Source organism: Ovis canadensis, chromosome 19 (genome assembly GCF_042477335.2).
Source record: "Ovis canadensis isolate MfBH-ARS-UI-01 breed Bighorn chromosome 19, ARS-UI_OviCan_v2, whole genome shotgun sequence".
Lineage (NCBI taxonomy): Eukaryota > Metazoa > Chordata > Mammalia > Artiodactyla > Bovidae > Ovis > Ovis canadensis.
In genome coordinates, this window is record NC_091263.1 from 15,290,957 (window position 1) to 15,308,707 (window position 17,751).

Here is a 17,751-nt window from a genome sequence, read left to right on the forward strand (position 1 = left end):
ACTTGGATGCAATCTCAAAAATGACAGAATGATCTCTGTTCGTCTCCAAGGCAAACCATTCAATATCACAGTTATCCAAGTCTATGCCCCAAGCAGTAATGCTGAAGAAACTGAAGTTGAACAGTTTTATGAAGACCTACAAGACCTTTTAGAACTAATACACAAAAAAGATGTCCTTTTCATTATAGGGGACTGGAATGCAAAAGTAGGAAGTCAAGAAACACCTGGAGTAACAGGCAAATTTGGCCTTGGAACACGGAATGAAGCAGGGCAAAGGCTAATAGAGTTTTGCCAAGAAAATGCACTGGGCCCCCAACAAACACATCAACAATTCATCTGCACGTGGGACAACTTCTACAGAACAACTTCTGAGCACTAGCAGACGACAGACATCCAAAACGACATGCCAATCTTGTCTTTGAGATAAGATAAGACTGAGATGCAGCAAAGGATAAAGATAAAGAAAGAGACAAAGGATTTTGAGGTGGGACCAGCACCCTGTGGAGGGAGTAATGAAGGAGGAACAGTTCCCACACACCTGGAAACCCCTCATGGGAGGGGTCAGGGGAACCTCTGGACTCTCAGAGGGGAATCCAGCAACAGGTGCTCAGAAGGCAAAACCGAGATAATTCACCACAGAGATCTTGCCAAACAGCCCTTCCCAGTCCAGAAGTGGCCTGAATGCCTGCCACAGTGAGTGGAGGCTGGGTATCAAGGCTCAGGCTTTGGGGGTCAGACTCCAGGGAGAGGATTGGGGTTGACTACCATGAAGATACTCTGAGGTGGTTAGTATGATACAACTAAGGGAGTTCAGGGAAAAGCCTGGGCCTGCCAGAGAGGCAAGAGGTCATTGCTGCAGGGAAGCTCCAACTCCCCATGCTCATGGAATGCAGGACCCCATCTTCACAAGTGCCAGAGGGAAAAGGAGACAGTGTCAGTCAGTGATTCCAGAAACAGAAAATCTGGCAGGAGAGCCAGATGCAGAAACAGACGCAACTGCAGTTTGTGATACCAGAGGGGGAAACATGGGACACTTGACCGCTGCCAGGCCAGTGTCGGGGCCAGAGGTGGTGGACAGGAGGCCACTATGGTCTCGACCCCAGGAGTTGCAACTGCTACCAACCTGTGAGAGGGCACAGGTCACTGCCCACACTTTCCTGGAGGCCTGAGCAGCTTGGCTCTGCCTAGGGACCCACAACCTGAGGCCAGTTCCCCTGGGGAAGGGCATGACTTTCCTTAGAGTATGGCGACTTCCTGCAGATCTCAGCCTCAGTGGGCACTCCCCACACACCCTAAATGTGTCTGCCGTACCCCTCCCTTTCCCCAGTCCAACTGCACAAGTGAGCCCTAATAAGCTGCTATTTTTGTCCTCTCATGTCTAGGTGGAAAACAGACATTAAAGGAGGCCTACAAGCAGAGACAGGGGCTAAACCAGCGCAGAGAACCAGGGGCCGTGTGAGCAACAGAGAGAAGGGAAAATAGCTCTTACAGCTGCAGGTGCAGCAGATTAAATCCCCACAAAATTGTGGACTTTGGGGGCAATTTTGGACTCTGGCAACAAGTAAAGAAACTACTGAGTAAGGCAAAATCTGAGTTTGAGCTGACATTACACTGCCCACAACAGGTCCAAAGATCTTTCCAGAAATGTTGGAGGACTTTCTGAGTACGCAGATCGACTACAGCACAGTGTGAAGAGGAAAATAAGGAATTAGTACAACATTCTTCTAGCTATCACTCTCTATATTTTTTTCTTTTTGATATTGTTCCAATAATGTTCTTTCTTTATTAAACCTTTAATTGTTATTTTTTATGAACTACTTTTGCCTTTGTTAAAACATCTTATTTTTAAATGAATTCATTCTATTTTTTTGTTTTTACAGTACTCTTCAGTTATATTACATTTTTTCCATGTTTTTTACTCTGTATTTGTGCTAGTCTGCTGCTGCTGCTGCTAAGTCGCTTCAGTCATGTCTGACCCTGTACAACCCCATAGACGGCAGCCCACCAGGCTCCTCTGTCACTGGGATTCTCCAGACAAGAATACTGGAGTGGGCTGCCATTTCCTTCACCACTGTGCTAGTCTAGTTTTTAGCATTGATTTTCACATATAGATTTGTTTAATGGCTTGATTACTCTCTTCGTTTTCAACTCCTGTTTTTCTCTTTTTCTTTTCATCTCTTTTTTCTTGCTCTTTTCTCAAGATAAGTGTGTGAGTTTCTTTGGGTGTGGTTTAACCATTAGTCTTGGGGGTTTGTGTTCTGTGCTGTGTGGCCTGTGACGTCTTGGAGCTACATTAAGGGGTTGGGCCTTAACCCCTGAGATGGGAAACCCAAGTACAGGACTCAGGACCAAGAGACCTTCCAACCATGGAACATTAATCACCAAGAGCTCTTCCAAAGGTCTCTCAACACTAAGACCAAGCCTTACCCCAAAGCAAGCAATCTTCAATACCAGACACCTCAAGGAAAACCTCCAGCAAAATAGGAACTCACATTGCCCGTTATCAGACAGGCTGCCCAAAGCCATAACAAGCCCAGAGAAACCCCAAAATACACTACTGGATATGGCACTACCCTTCAGGGAGACAAAGCACAGTTCCACCAACAACAAGAACACGGGCACAGGTACCCAACACTAGGAAACTCCACAAGTCACTGGCCCAACCCCAGCCCATGTGGGGGGGAAACCCTGACAAATAAGAGGAACTACTACCTTCAAGCCTACCAACAGGAGACCTCAAAAGCAATAAATTAAACTAAATGAAAAGAAAGAGAAACATGAAGCAGATAAAGGAAAATGGTAAAAACCCACAAGACCAAACAAATGAAGGAGAAGTAGGTAGTCTTCCTGAAAAAGAATTCAGAGCAATGATAGTAAAGATATCCAAAATCATGGTAACAAAATGGATGCACAGGTAAATAGAATGGAACACAGATCTAGAATATATGAAAAATGTTTACCAATGACCTAGAAGAAATAAAGACTAGAAAGCCAGCAGCAAACAACACAATAACTGAGATTAAAAATACTCTGGAGGGGACCAACAGCAGAATAACTGAGGCAGAAGAACAGATAAGTGAATTGAATACAGAATTGTGGAAATAACTGAAGCAGAATAGGAAAAAGGAAAAAAATTAAAGAAATAGCAACACTCCACAGAACTCTGGGACAATACTTAGTGCACCAATATTCAAATTATAGGCATCCCAGAAGAAGAGAAAAAGGAAGGGTATGAGAAAATATTTGAGAATATTATAGTCAAAAACTTCCCAACATAGGAAAGGAAATAGCTAACGAAGTCCAAGGAGACCAGAGAATCCCGTAAAGGATAAACCCAAGGAGAAACACACCAGGACATATATTAGTCAAACTAATGAAAATTAAACATAAAGAAAAAATATTAAAAGCAGAAAGGAAATGGCAATAAATAACATACAAGGAGATCCCTGTAAGGCTAATACCTAATCTTTCAACAGAAACTCTATAAGTCAGAGGGAGTAGCAGGATATACTTAAAAGTGATGAAAGGGAAAAAACCTACAACCAACATTACTCTATCCAGCAAGAATCTCATCAGATCCAAAGGAGATATTAAAAGCTTTACAGAAGCAAAAGTGAAGGGAATTCAGCAACACCAAACCAGCTTTAACAAATGCTAAGAGAACTTCTCTAGATAGGAAACACGAGAGAAAGAAAAGTCCTACAAAAAAAAAAACCTCAAAGAAAAAAAGTACACGGTAATAGGATCATACATGTCAAAAATTACCATAAATGTAAGTGGATTGAATGCTCCGGTCAAAACACACGGAGTAGCTGAATGGACACAAAAGCAAGACCCTCACATATGCTGTTCACAAGAGATAACCTCAGACCTAGAAATATATACGGACTGAAAGTGAGGGGCTGGAAAAAGATATTCCATGCAAACTGAAAACAAAAGAAAGTGGGAGTAGCAATATTCACATCAGATAAAATGGGCTTTAAAATACACACCATTACAAGAGACAAGGAAGGACACCACATCATGATCAAAGGTTCAATCCAAGAACAAGATATAACAATTATAAATATATATCCACCCAACACTGAAGCACCGCAATACATAGGCAAAAGCTAACTATCAAAGGGGAAATCGACAGTAACTCAATAATAGTGGGAGACTTTAACCACTCACACCAATGGACAGACTATCTAGATAGAAAATTAATAAGGAAACACGAGCTTTAAATGATATATTGGACTAGTTGAACCTAATTGATATCTACAGGGCACTTCATCCAAAAACAGTAGATTTCACTTTTTTCCTGAACATTCTCCAAGATAGATCACATCTTGGGTAACAAATCAAGCTTTGGTAAATTTTAAAAACTGGAATCATCTCAAGATCTTTTTTACCACAATGCTATAAAATTAGATGTGAACTACAAGGGGAAAAAAAAACAATAAAAATCACAAACAAATGGAGGCTAAACAAAATGCTTCTGAGTAATGAAGAGGTCACTGAAGAAAGCCAAAGAGAAGATCAAAAAATACTTAGAAGCAAATGACAATGAAAACGTGACAACTCAAAACCTATGGGATGCAGTAAAAGCTGTGCTAAGAGGCAAGTTTATAGCAACACAATCCTATCTCAAGAAACAAGAGAAAATTCAAATAAATTACTTAACCCTATACCTAAAGCAACTAGAAAAAGAACAAAAAAAACACCCAAAGTTAGTAGATGGAAAGAAATAATGAAGATCGGAGGAGAAATAAGTTAAAAAGAAATGAAGGTGACAAAAGCAACAATCAATAAAACTAAAGGCTGGTTCTTTAAATGATTTAAAAAAATTGACAAATCATTCAGTTCAGTTCAGTTCAGTAACTCAGTCGTGTCCGACTCTTTGTGACCCCATGAATCGCAGCACGCCAGGCCTCCCTGTCCATCACCATCTCCCAGAGTTCACACAGACTCCCGTCCATCGAGTCAGTGATGCCATCCAGCCATCTCATCCTCCATCGTCCCCTTCTTCTGCCCCCAACCCCTCCCAGCATCAGAGTCTTTTCCAATGAATCAACTCTTCGCATGAGGTGGCCAAAGTACTGGAGTTTCAGCTTTAGCATCATTCCTTCCAAAGAAATCCCAGGGCTGATCTCCTTCAGAATGGACTGGCTGGATCTCCTTGCAGTCCAGGGGACTCTCAAGAGTCTTCTCCAACACCACAGTTCAAAAGCATCAATTCTTTGGCGCTCAGCCTTCTTCACAGTCCAACTCTCACATCCATACATGATCACAGGAAAAACCATAGCCTTGACTAGACAGATCTTAGTCGGCAAAGTAATGTCTCTGCTTTTGAATATACTATCTAGGTTGGTCATAACTTTTCTTCCAAGGAGTAAGCGTCTTTTAATTTCATGGCTGCAGTCACCATCTCCAGTGATTTTGGAGCCCCCCAAAATAAAGTCTGACACTGTTTACACTGTTTCCCCATCTATTTCCTTTGAAGTGATGGGACCAGATGCCATGATCTTCGTTTTCTGAATGTTGAGCTTTAAGCCAACTTTTTCGCTCTCCTCTTTCACGTTCATCAAGAGGCTTTTTAGTTCCTCTTCACTTTCTGCCATAAGGGTGGTGTCATCTGCATATCTGAGGTTATTGATATTTCTCCGGGCAATCTTGATTCCAGCTTGTGTTTCTTCCAGTCCAGCGTTTCTCATGATGTACTCTGCATAGAAGTTAAATAAGCAGGGTGACAATATACAGCCTTGATGTACTCCTGTTCCTATTTGGACCCAGCCTGTTGTTCCATGTCCAGTTCTAACTGTTGCTTCCTGACCTGCATACAGATTCCTCAAGAGGCAGGTCAGTTGGTCTGGTATTCCCATCTCTCTCAGAATTTTCCACAGTTTACTGTGATCCACACAGTCAAAGGCTTTGGCATAGTCAATAAAGCAGAAATAGATGTTTTTCTGGAACTCTCGTGCTTTTTCCATGATCCAGTGGATGTTGGCAATTTGATCTCTGGTTCCTCTGCCCTTTCTAAAACCAGCCTGAACATCAGGAAGTTCACGGTTCACACATTGGTGAAGCCTGGCTTGGAGAATTTTGAGCATTACTTTACTAGCATGTGAGATGAGTGCAGTTGTGCAGTAGTTTGAGCATTCTTTGGCATTGCCTTTCTTTGGGATTGGAATGAAAACTGAGCTTTTCCAGTCCTGTGGCTGCTGCTGAATTTTCCAAATTTGCTGGCATATTGAGTGCAGCACTTTCACAGCATCACCTTTCAGGATTTGAAATAGCTCAACTGGAATTTCACCACCTCCATTAGCTTTGTTCGTAGTGATGCTTTCTAAGGCCCACTTGACTTCACATTCCAGGATGTCTGGCTCTAGGTGAGTGATCACACCATCATGATTATCTAGGTCGTGAAGATCTTTTTTGTATAGTTCTTCTGTGTATTCTTGCCACCTCTTCCTAATATCTTCTGCTTCTGTTAGGTCCTTAACATTTCTGTCCTTTATTGAGCCAATTTTTGCATGAAATGTTCCCTTGGTATCTCTAATTTTCTTGACGAAATCTCTAGTCTTTCCCATTCTATTGTTTTCCTCTATTTTTTGCATTGATCGCTGAGGAAGGCTTTTTTATCTCTCCGTGCTATTGCTATTCTTTGGAACTCTGCATTCAGATGGGAATATCTTTCCTTTTCTCCTTTGCTTTTTGCTTTTCTTCTTTTCACAGCTATTTGTAATAAAAGACTCCCAATAGCCAAAGCAATCTTGAGAAAGAAGAATGGAGCTGGAGGAATTAACTTTTCTTACTTTAGACTTTACTGCAAAGCTACAGTCGTCAAGACAGTGTGGTACTTTCACAAAATAGAAATATAGACCAATGGAGCAGGTTAGAGACCCCAGGGACAAACCTACGCACCTATGGATGCCTTGTCTGTGACAACAGAGGCAAGAACATACGCTGCAGAAAAGAAAGTCTCTTCAATAAACAGTGCTGGGAAAACTGGACAACTACACACAAAAGAATGAAACTAGAACACCTCCTAATATCACACACAAAAATAAACTCAAAATGGATTAAAGACTTAAATAGTAAGGCCAGAAACTATAAAACTCTTAGAGGAAAACATAGGCAATACACTTTTGACGAGATCATAGCAAGATCCTCTTTGATCCACTTCTGAGAGTAATGGAAATTAAAAAAAAAAAAAAAAGGCAACACAAGTGGGACATAATTAAATTTACAAGCTTTTTGCACAGCAAAGGAAACAATAAAGAAGATTAAAAGACAATCCTGAGAATGGGAGAAAATAACTGCAAATGAAATAACTGACAAAAAACTAATCTCCAAAATATATAAGCAGGTCATATAGTTCAATATCAGAAAAACAAGGCCCCATCAAAAACTGGGCAGAAAGCCTAAACAGACATTTCTCCAAAGAAGACATCCAGATGGCCAATAAACACATGGTAATCACTGGAGAAATGCAAATCAAAATGACAATGATGCATCACCTCACACCAGTCAGAACGGCCAGCATCCAAAACTGTAGAAACAAGAAATGCTGGAGAAGATGTGGAGAGAAGGGAGCCCTCTTGCACTGTTGGTGGGAATGTAAACTGATACAGTTACTATGCAGAACAGAGATTCCTTAATAAACTATGAATAAATCTACCATATGAACCAGCAACACCACCACCACTGGGCATATATTTAAGAAAACCATAATTCAAAAAGACACACGTACCCGTGTTCATAGCAGTACTATTTACAATAGCTTGGACAAGGAAGCAACTTAGATGTTCATTAACAGAAGAATGGATAAAGAAGAGGTCGTACATATATACAAAAGAATATAATTCAGCCATAAATAATGAATGTGTGGCAGTTCCAGTGAGATGGATGAATCTAGAGCCTGTTATGCTAGATTTTTTTTAATAAATTAAAAAAAAAATTACAAAGTATTTCATCAATGAAGATAGTTCAAAACTTCTTTTTATAAAGTATAAAACATTATCATTTTAAAAGAAAAAAAATTCAGATCCAAGTCTTACATATCATAATCCCAAAAGAAAACGTATCAATTACTTATATCCCATAGACTTACCTGTCCAACCAGTATAAGCAGAGCAATCATGTGGATCAGCTGTCTTCAGCCCTTCTTCCATTTGCTGTAGAAGATCTTTAATTTTGGTCTGGATTCGTCTTGCGAAGTTATTAATAATCTGACAACCAAAAGATGACATAATATTAAGTTACAGAAGACCAGGATAATGTTGCAGTGGATGGGAAGATTCCCTGGAGAAGGGAAAAGCTACCCACCCCACTATTCTGGCCTGGAGAATTCCATGGACTATATAGTCCATGGGGTTGCAAAGAGTTGGACATGACTGAGCGACTTTCACTTCACTTCACTTCAAACACTTCAACTAACAGTCTAAGTTGTAAAAACAAACAGATAGAAATTATAATACCTGGCCCATTTCAATGATTCATTGGTTGGAGCGAGTCTACCTTGTTTTTACAAGGTTAAATTTTAAAATGAGAGCGTGCCCTATATGGTTTCTAAGTAACAAGTAGGATCACAAAAAAAAAGCTGCGGAAATCAAAGAAAAAAACAAAACCAAAAAAGAGTAAAGAGATGGATTTGACTACACAAACATTTTAAGTTAAAGAACATAAGATGGTTTAAAAGTCAATGACAAGGGAGGAATATATACAATATAAAATATTATAAATAAAAGCAGGCTATGTAACAATATGGAAATACACATAAAATTATCAACATACCTTACTAAAAGAAAAAATCAAATTGCAAGCATATGCAAACATTTTCAATCACTTAGCAAGTAATGCATTGAAAATAAATACAAATATTATCAGATTAACAAATAATAAAACATTAAGTTCCAAGGCTGCTAGGAGCTAAGGAAGCAGATATTCTTACTGAGTGCTGGTGATCGTTCTCAAAGGAAATTTATCAGTAATTCTTACAAAATCTTATTTATTTTTGGCTGTACTGGGTCTTTGTCACTGCGCACAGGCCTTCTCTGGTTGTGGCGAGCAGAAGCTCCTCTCTAGCTGCTGTGCACAGGCTCCTCACTGTGGTGGTTTCTCTTGTTGCAGAGAATGGGCTCTAGAGCCCGCATTCAGCAGTTGTGGCATGCAGATTAACTGCCCCACAAGACGTGGGATCTTCCCTGACCAGAGATGGAACCCTTGTCTTCTGCATGAGCAGGCAGATTCTTAACCAATGGATCACCAGGGAAATCCCACATCAATATTCTTAAACATGTAGTTGACAGTGTTGTCCAGATTTTTCTGCCTTTGATGATTTTTGAAAACTCTAGTCACTACATCAATCGCTGAGGTGTAATTGTAATTCTCTTTTTGCCCCCCTTTAGTGTACTTACAGTTCTATTATTTGACACAGACAAATTAGGACTGTTATGTTTCTTTACAGGCTTTATCATTAAGAAACATCCCTCTGTGAGGCTACAGGGAAGTTACTTTCATGTTACTGGACAGTTAGTGTTTTCAGGCCAAATTTTACTAAAATTTGGGATTCTGGACTAAAAGCAACCTTAGAATTATGTTACAACTGTGAAAGCCCCAGAGAATGTGTGTACATTTCAAAGGGGATCAGAGTCCGGAGCAGGAAGACACTTCCCAGTCATAGAACTGAAGACAAAGGAGCCTGGTCTTATCATAGAGAGATTTATTTACATTCCAAAGACTTTACTTTGTGACAAAGGTCCATATAGTCAAAGCTATGGTAGCTTTCCAGTAGTCATGTATGGATGTGAGAGCTGGACAGTAAAAAAGGTTGAGCTCCAAAGAGATGCCTTAGAACTGTGGTGCTGAAGAGAAGACTCTTGAGAGTCCCTTGGACAGCGAGATCAAACCAGTCAATCTTAAAGGAAATCAACCCTGAACATTCATTGGAAGGACTGATGCTGAAGCTGAAGCTCCAATACTTTGGCCACCTGCTTCAAAGAGCCAGCTCCTTGGAAAAGACCCTGATGCTGGCAAAGACTGAAGGCAGGAGGGAAAAGGGGCAACAGAGGATGAGATGGTTAGATGGCATCATTGACTCAATGGACATGAGCTAGAGCAAACTCCAGGAGAAAGTGAAGGACAGGGGTGTCTAGCGTGCTCTAGTACATCATGGGGCTGCAAAGAGCCGGACACAACTCAGCGACTGAATAACAACAATGACGACTTTGATATTTCCGACAAAACTCTCTCAGAAAGGGAAGGAGAGACAGTTGTCTTCTTCCCTTTTATAAAAAGCACAGAAAACTTTACTTTTCTTCATTCTTTGCCTATAATACAGACTTTGGCTATGAACCTTTGACCTGGGTTTTGCTGACTCAGGATTAGACATGAGGCTCAGGGAACCACTCACTAGTTACTTTCTTTCTCATAAATAATTAATCTCTGATATAATAACCTCTTGTGTACATTTAGGAAAAACTTAATACGTATAAATATTAAAAACTAAAGAACAAAAATCAGGCATCTATCCACAAACAGAAAAACTTTCATGTGAGTAGTGGAACCCAGCACTATACTCCAAGGGACTTAGAGCAAACCTAGCCCATTAGAGCCTTGGGTAATAAGCAGACAGACTTCAGTACCAGCTGTGAAACCTACAGGAGACTGAGCCAGGTCCAGCCCCTGAGCTATAGTCTGGGAGTACAGGCAGAACAATGACTCAGCAGTCACCTTCAGATGAGACAGCCTTTGTGGAAATCTGTATTTCCAGAGAAGTATCAATATTCCTTTTGAGGACAAAGAAAAACAGAAGTTTGGATGAGCTGGAGTGGATAAGAGGACTAGCTTGTCTCTGCCTGCATCACACAATGTATAGGTACAGCACGTGGCTAAATACACAGCCCACGATTTCTCCCACAGGGCAAAGGGAGGGCCACTGAGTCCCGTTCCTAAAGGGCCAGCCACACTCGCTTAGTATCTAAGTCTGTGCAGGACTCTGCTGAAGAGACTTAATTCTCTCATTTCTCATAATGCATCCAGAGTATCCCAGAGGGAAGTCCATGCCTGGGGAGAGGGAGCAAGTCAGAGAGTGGCATGTAAGATTCCCAGAGGCCATTAAGGGAATGTAGTCTCTGCTGATGCATTTTGGACTCTATTAGGAATCACGAAAAATCAAGGAGACATGGTATCACCAAAAGAGCACAATAATCTTCCAGTAACCAAATCTAAAGACAGGAAAATCTACTATTTATACAATAAAGAATTCAAAATAGCTGTTCTAAGGAAACTCAGCTAAAAGAAAACACAGAAAGACAATTCAAAGAAATTTAAAAAAAAAAAAGGATGTGACGAAAATGAGAAATTTAACTAAGAAATAGAAATCACTGAAAAAAAATTCTAGAGTTTAAGAGCTGAACAAATGAAATAAAAAACGAAATAGCATTAAAAGCAGGTAGACCACATAGAAAACAGAATCAGTAAGACAGCTGGGGGCGCTTCCTGGTGACCCCATGGTTAAGAATCTGCCTTGCAATGCAGTTCTCCCCTGGCCAGAGAACTAAGATCCCATATGCCACGGAGCAGCTAACCCCTCACACCACTAACTACTGAGCCCCTGTGCTCCAGAGCCCACAGACCACAACCAGAGGGTCTGTGTGCCGCAGCAAAAGGACCCACAGGGCTCAGCGAAGACCTGACACAGCCAGATCATAAGTGAATATTTTTTTAAATTCTTTAAAAAAAAAAAAAAAGATAGGAACTTTGAAAGAACTCAGCCTAAAGAGAAAAAAGAATAAAAAAGTGAAGAAAGTCTGAATAATCTACGAAGACATCCTCAAAAACCCAATATCCAAATCATTAGAGTTCCAGAAGGAAAAATGACGGAAAACAGAGGCAGAAACTTTTCAAAGAAATAATGGCTGAAACTTTCCAAATCTAGAAAGAGATCTGGACATCAAATTCATGAAGCTAATAAACAGACTGCCCCATTAACTCAACCCAAAATGTCCTTCTCCAAGATATTTTATTTAAAAAACAGAAAGTATAAAAAAAATCAAACACAAAAAAGAGAAACCTAAAGACAGCAAGAAAAAAAGAAGACTGTAACCTACAAAGGAACCTCCAATGGGACATCAGTGAATTTCTCAGAAGAACTCTTACGGCCAGGAGACAGTGGGATGATATATTCAAAATAATGAGAGAAAAAAACAATCAGAAATAATCCACCTGGGAACTTCCCTGGTGGTCCAGTGGCTCTGACCTGTGTTTCCACTGCTGGGAGAACAGGTTTAATCCTGGGTTGGGTAATTGAAATTCTGCATGCTGCTTGGCATGGTCAAAACTTTAAAAAAAAAATTTTTTTAATTAAAAAAAAAAAACTTCATGTGGCAGAATTACCCTTCAGGGATATAAAGACATTTCCAGACAAAAGATGAGGCAATTCATCATCACTAGACCTATCTAACAAGAAATGCTAAAAGAAGTTCTTCAAGTTGAAATGAAAGGAGGCTAACCAGTAACATGAAAGAAAAAATACACAGATAAACATATGGTCAAACTCAGAACCCTGTAATATGATGTTAACACAATGCTACTTTAAAGATTAGAACAAGAGTATCAAAAGTAAATAAAGTTACTATAATTTGCTAATAAATACACAACATAAGAAGGCAAATTATGACATTTAAAAAAACATAAAAGGAGGAAGAGAAAAAGTGGAAAGGTTTTGTATGTGATTGAAGTTAAGCCATTATCAGAGTAAAATAAGTAGTAAATAAGCAGTAAAATCAGAGTCAAATAAGATGTTTTATGTATGTCATGATAACCACAAAGCAAAGAATTTGACTAGATTCCCAAAAGACAAAGATGGAGAATAAGAAGCATACAACAATGGGAAACCACCATTTCACAAAGGAACCCAGCAAGAATAAAACGGGAACAAGAGAAGCACAAAGTAGCCAACACACAATTAAAAAGAAGGCCCTAGGAAGCTCTTGTATTTGTACTCATTCAGTCATGTCTGACTCTTTGTGACCCTTTAGACTTCAGGCTCTTCTGTCCATGGAATTTTTCAGCCAAGAATATGGGAGTGGGTTGCTATTTCCTCCTCCAGGGGATCTTCCCAGGCATCACACCCAGGTCTCCTGCATTACAGGTGAATTCTTTTCTGCTGATCCATTGAGGAAGCCCAGTAAGTTCTGACATATCCATAATCACTCTAAATATATGTAGATTAAACTTCTAATCAAAAGGCAAAGAATGGCTAGATGAATTTAAAAAAACAAGATCCAACTATATGCTGCCTACAAAAGACTCACTCTGGCTTTAAGAACACAGGCTCAAAGTCAAAGGATGGAAAAAGACATTCGACAAGTGGAAACCAGAAGAAAGCAGTAGCTGTATCTATACCAGACAAGCGATCTTAAGTAAAAAACAGTCACCTGAGACAATGGTCCTTCTATAAAGGGGTCAATTCTTGAAGACATTACCAATTAGCAATAGTAATACAAATGCACTCAACACCAGAGCAACTAAATACATGAAGCAAATACTAACAAAACTAAAAGGTGAAACCGACAGTAATACAACAGTAATAGGTAACTACAACACCACACTGTCAGTAGGGACAGGTCATCCAGTCAGAAAGTCAAGAGAACACCGGACTTGAATCATACATTAGACCAAATGAACCCAACGGAAACATATAAGCCATTCAGTCTGACAACAACAGAATACACATTCTTCTCAAGTACACACAGAATACTCTTAGTGGTAGATCAAATGACTGGCCACAAAATAGGTCTTACTATATTTGGAAGAGCGCAACCATGCCACGTAACCACTGTGCTTGTGTTCAGAGGCGCAGTTGTGTCTGACCCTTTGGGACCCCATGGGCCCCAAGGAGCCTACCAGGCTCCTCTGCTCATAGATTTTTCCAGATAAGAATCCTGGAGTGGGTTGCCAATTCCTCCTCCAACTTTTCTGACACTGGCATAAAAATGGAAGTCAACAAGGGGGAAGTGCAAAATCCACATATATGAGGAATTTAAAGAATATACTCCCAGATGACCAACATCAAAGAAATCAAAAGGGAAATCAAATAATACCTTGAAACAAATGACAACTGAAACACAACATTACCAAAACTATAGGATGCTGCAAAAGCAATTCTAAGAGAGAAGTTTATAATGATAGATACCTATAGGAAGGAAAAAGAAAAATCCTAAATAAATAAATAACCTAGCTTCACACCTCAAAGTGAAAGTGGTAGTCGCTCGGCCATGTTCAACTCTTTGTGATCCCATGGACTGTAGCCTGCCAGGCTTCTCTGTCCATGAAATTCTCCAGGCAAGAATACTGGAGTGGGTTACCACTTCCTTCTCCAAGGGATCTTCCCAATCCAGGAACTGAACCCTGGTCTGCTACATTGCAGGCAGATTCTTTACCGTCCAAGCCACCAGGGAGGAAATTAGCAAAAGAATAAACCAAACTCAAAATTAATAGAAGATAGGAAATAACAAAGATCACAGCAGAAATACATGAGATAGAAACTAGAGAAATACTGGAAAAGATTAACAAAACTAAGAGTCAATTTTAAAAAAATTTAATTGATAAACCTTTAGCTAAATTAAGAAAAAGAGAAGACAATAAATAAAGACAAATAAAAAGATATATTACAAGTGACACCACAGAAACACAGTTGACTCTTGGAAAGCATGGCTCTGAAATGCATGGGTCCACTTATATGCAGACACTTTTCAGTAGTAAATACTAGAGCGCTACATAGCCCATGATTGGTTGAATTCAGGGGTGTGAAGGAATCAAGAACATAAAAGGCTGACTATATAAATTATATGCAGATTAACCCCCATGTTGTTCAAGGGTCGACTCTACCAAGTATCACAAGAGACTACTATAAACAATTATATGATAACAAAATGGATAACCTAGAAAAATGGATGAATTCCTGAAAACATACAACTAACCAAAGCCAAATCAGGAATAAATAGAAAATATGAGTAGACCAACAATGGATTTGGAGACTGAAATCAGTAATTTAAAACCTCCCAGGAAACAGAACCCCAGAAATATGATGGTTTCACTGGTGAATTGTACAAAACATTTAAAGAATAATTAACACCAATCTTTTCTAAACTTTTCCCAAAAACTGAAGAGGAAGGAAAACTTACAAATGCAAGACCAGCATTACTCTGATTCCTAAGCCAGATAAGGACACTATTCATAACTAATATTCCTGATGAATATGGATGCAAAAATTCTCAACAAGATGTTAGCAAACTGAATTCAAAAATATACTAAAAGGATCATTCAACAACTTCAGATATGCAGATGGTACCACTTTAACAGCAGAAAGTGAAGAGGAACTAAAGAGCCTCTTGACGAAGGTGAAAGACTAGAATGAAAAATCTGGCTGAAACTCAACATTCAAAAAACTAAACTCATGGCATCTGGTCCCAACACTTCATGTCAAATAGATGGGAGGAAAGTGGAAGCAGTAATAGATTTTATTTTCTTGGGCCCCAAAATCACTACGGACGGTGACTGCAGTCATGAAATTAAAGGACAACTGCTCCATAAAAAGAAAGCTATGACAAACCTAGACAGCACATTAAATAGCAGGGACACCACTTCGCCAGCAAAGGTCCACATAGTCAAAGCTGTGGTTTTTCCAACAGTCGTGAACAGATATGAGAGTTCAACCATAAAGAAAGCTGAATGCCTAAGAATTGATGCTTTTAAACTGTGGTGCTGGAGAAGATGCTTGAGAGTCTCTTGGACTGCAAGGAGATCAAATCAGTCCATCCTAAAGGAAATCAACCCTGATTGTTCACTGGAAGGATGACACTAAAGCTGAAGCTCCAATACTTTGGCCACCTGATGCGAAGAGCCTACTCTTTGGGAAAGACCCTGTGAGGGGAAAGATTGAGGGCAGGAGGAGAGGATGAGATGGTTGGTTGCCATCACTGACTCAATGAACAAGAGTTTGAGTAAACTCAGAGACAGTGAAGGATGGGGAAGCCTGATGTGCTCTGAAGTTGTATCCAAACAACTGGACACAGCTTAGTGAATGAACAAAAACGAGAGAAAACCCTACGACTCAACCAAAAACTGATATAAACAATAAAACCAGAAAAGTTGCATGATATAAAACTCACATATGGAAATCAGTTGTGTTTCTACTGCTGCTGTTCAGTCCCTAAGTCGTTTTGTACTCTTTCTGACCCCATGGACTGTAGCCTGTCAGGCTCCTCTCTCCACGGGGTTCTCTTGGCAAGAGTACTGGAGTGGGTTGCCATTTCCTTCTCCAGGGCATCTTCCTGCACCAGTGATTGAAGCCGCCTCTCCTGCGATGGCAGGAGGATTCTTTCACTGAGCCACCAGGGAACACTAACCAGAAACTTCTCAAAAAATAAAGAAAGAAAACAATTTCATCACAATAGCATCAAAAACAAGAAAATACTTAGGAATACATTTTATTATCAAGGAGGTAAAAGAGGTGTATGTTGGAACTGAAAGCTTCTGATGAAAGAAATCGAAGATATAAACAAATGGAAAGATATCCTGTTTCCATGGATCAGAAGAATTAACAGGTTACTGCTGTCATGCGTTAAAGAGGAATAGTTGTCTGATTCTCCATCCAACTGCTTAAGAACTTTTTGACTCCAAGTTAGTCATCTAAGCCTCCTGTATTTAAACCATTTAAACCTTGGGTTTCTACCACTAGTCAAAGAAATGCAAAATAATAGTCATAAGAAGAAAAAAATAAAAAACTAGAGTATTATATCTTCATAATCTGATATGGCAGAACCCATAAGGTAGTATCCAGCCCACGTTTATTTCCCACACCTTCTTCCTTATCATCAGAATCCTGATTCTAATCACAGCAGCAACGCATCTAAGCCCAGAAGAGCTACTTGCTGTCCCAGACTGCCTTATGAACAAAGGCAGCCACAGGACACAGTTTCAACCAGTGAAAGGCACGTGCAAGGCTTCCAGGGCCTCTTGGAAGGTTCTCACGTTTCCCGATAAAAGAGAAACATAGAGCTGGTATTCCCTTCTTTTTTCTCCTTTTGTCCAGTTGTAACATTAGACAAGAAATCCAGGACTACAGCCATCTTATACTATAACACAAATGAGAGAAATACCAATGTAACTGCAGAAATCCTATCTGATGTCTTGTTGAAATGAATCAACACTATCAGTTGCCTACTTCTAGACTTCCTGTTATACAGGAAAAATAGTCTGATTAAAATACTTCCAAGTCAACTCTTCTGTTCATTGTAACTGAATGTAGGCCTGAGGTATTTGTGTATCGTTTTAGCTCTGTCATGATAACTTGATTCCAAAGCAAATGCTTTATTCCTAATAAATGATACTAGAGTATAGTTCTAAGGCTTATGATTATTCACTCTAATTCCTCTTAATACTTGTCAAAATTTCATTGTAAAAATAATTTCTCTGCCTTTGTTTTAAGGTATCTTTTCTGGTTCCTAATTTTTTAATTTTGTCACAAAAGAGATTTCTAACTTACATTGGAACCAAAGTCTCATGAACAAAGAAGAAAATCTGTTATGCTATAATTTTACTTGGAGGAATTTTAACTGGTTCATCTAATTTAATGATTGCATCACTATAAAAACAATTTATTTAATAATTAGTGAACATTTACCATATGCCTGGCACTCGGTACTCTACATGATATTTGTTTTTGTTTTTTTTTAATTATTTTTTTTTTTTTAGTTTTTT

At 39.4% G+C, this 17,751-nt stretch overlaps 1 protein-coding gene across 1 annotated transcript in view; it reads right to left on the reverse strand.

Moving 5' to 3' along the window:
- LANCL2 (LanC like glutathione S-transferase 2) overlaps positions 1-17,751 on the reverse strand; it is an 83,981-nt gene that overhangs the window by 55,447 nt on the left and 10,783 nt on the right. Inside the window, exon 2 of the mRNA XM_069561165.1 lies at positions 8,096-8,213. Within this exon, the coding sequence (XP_069417266.1) occupies positions 8,096-8,213 (118 nt within the window). The remainder of the gene's footprint in view (positions 1-8,095; positions 8,214-17,751) is intronic.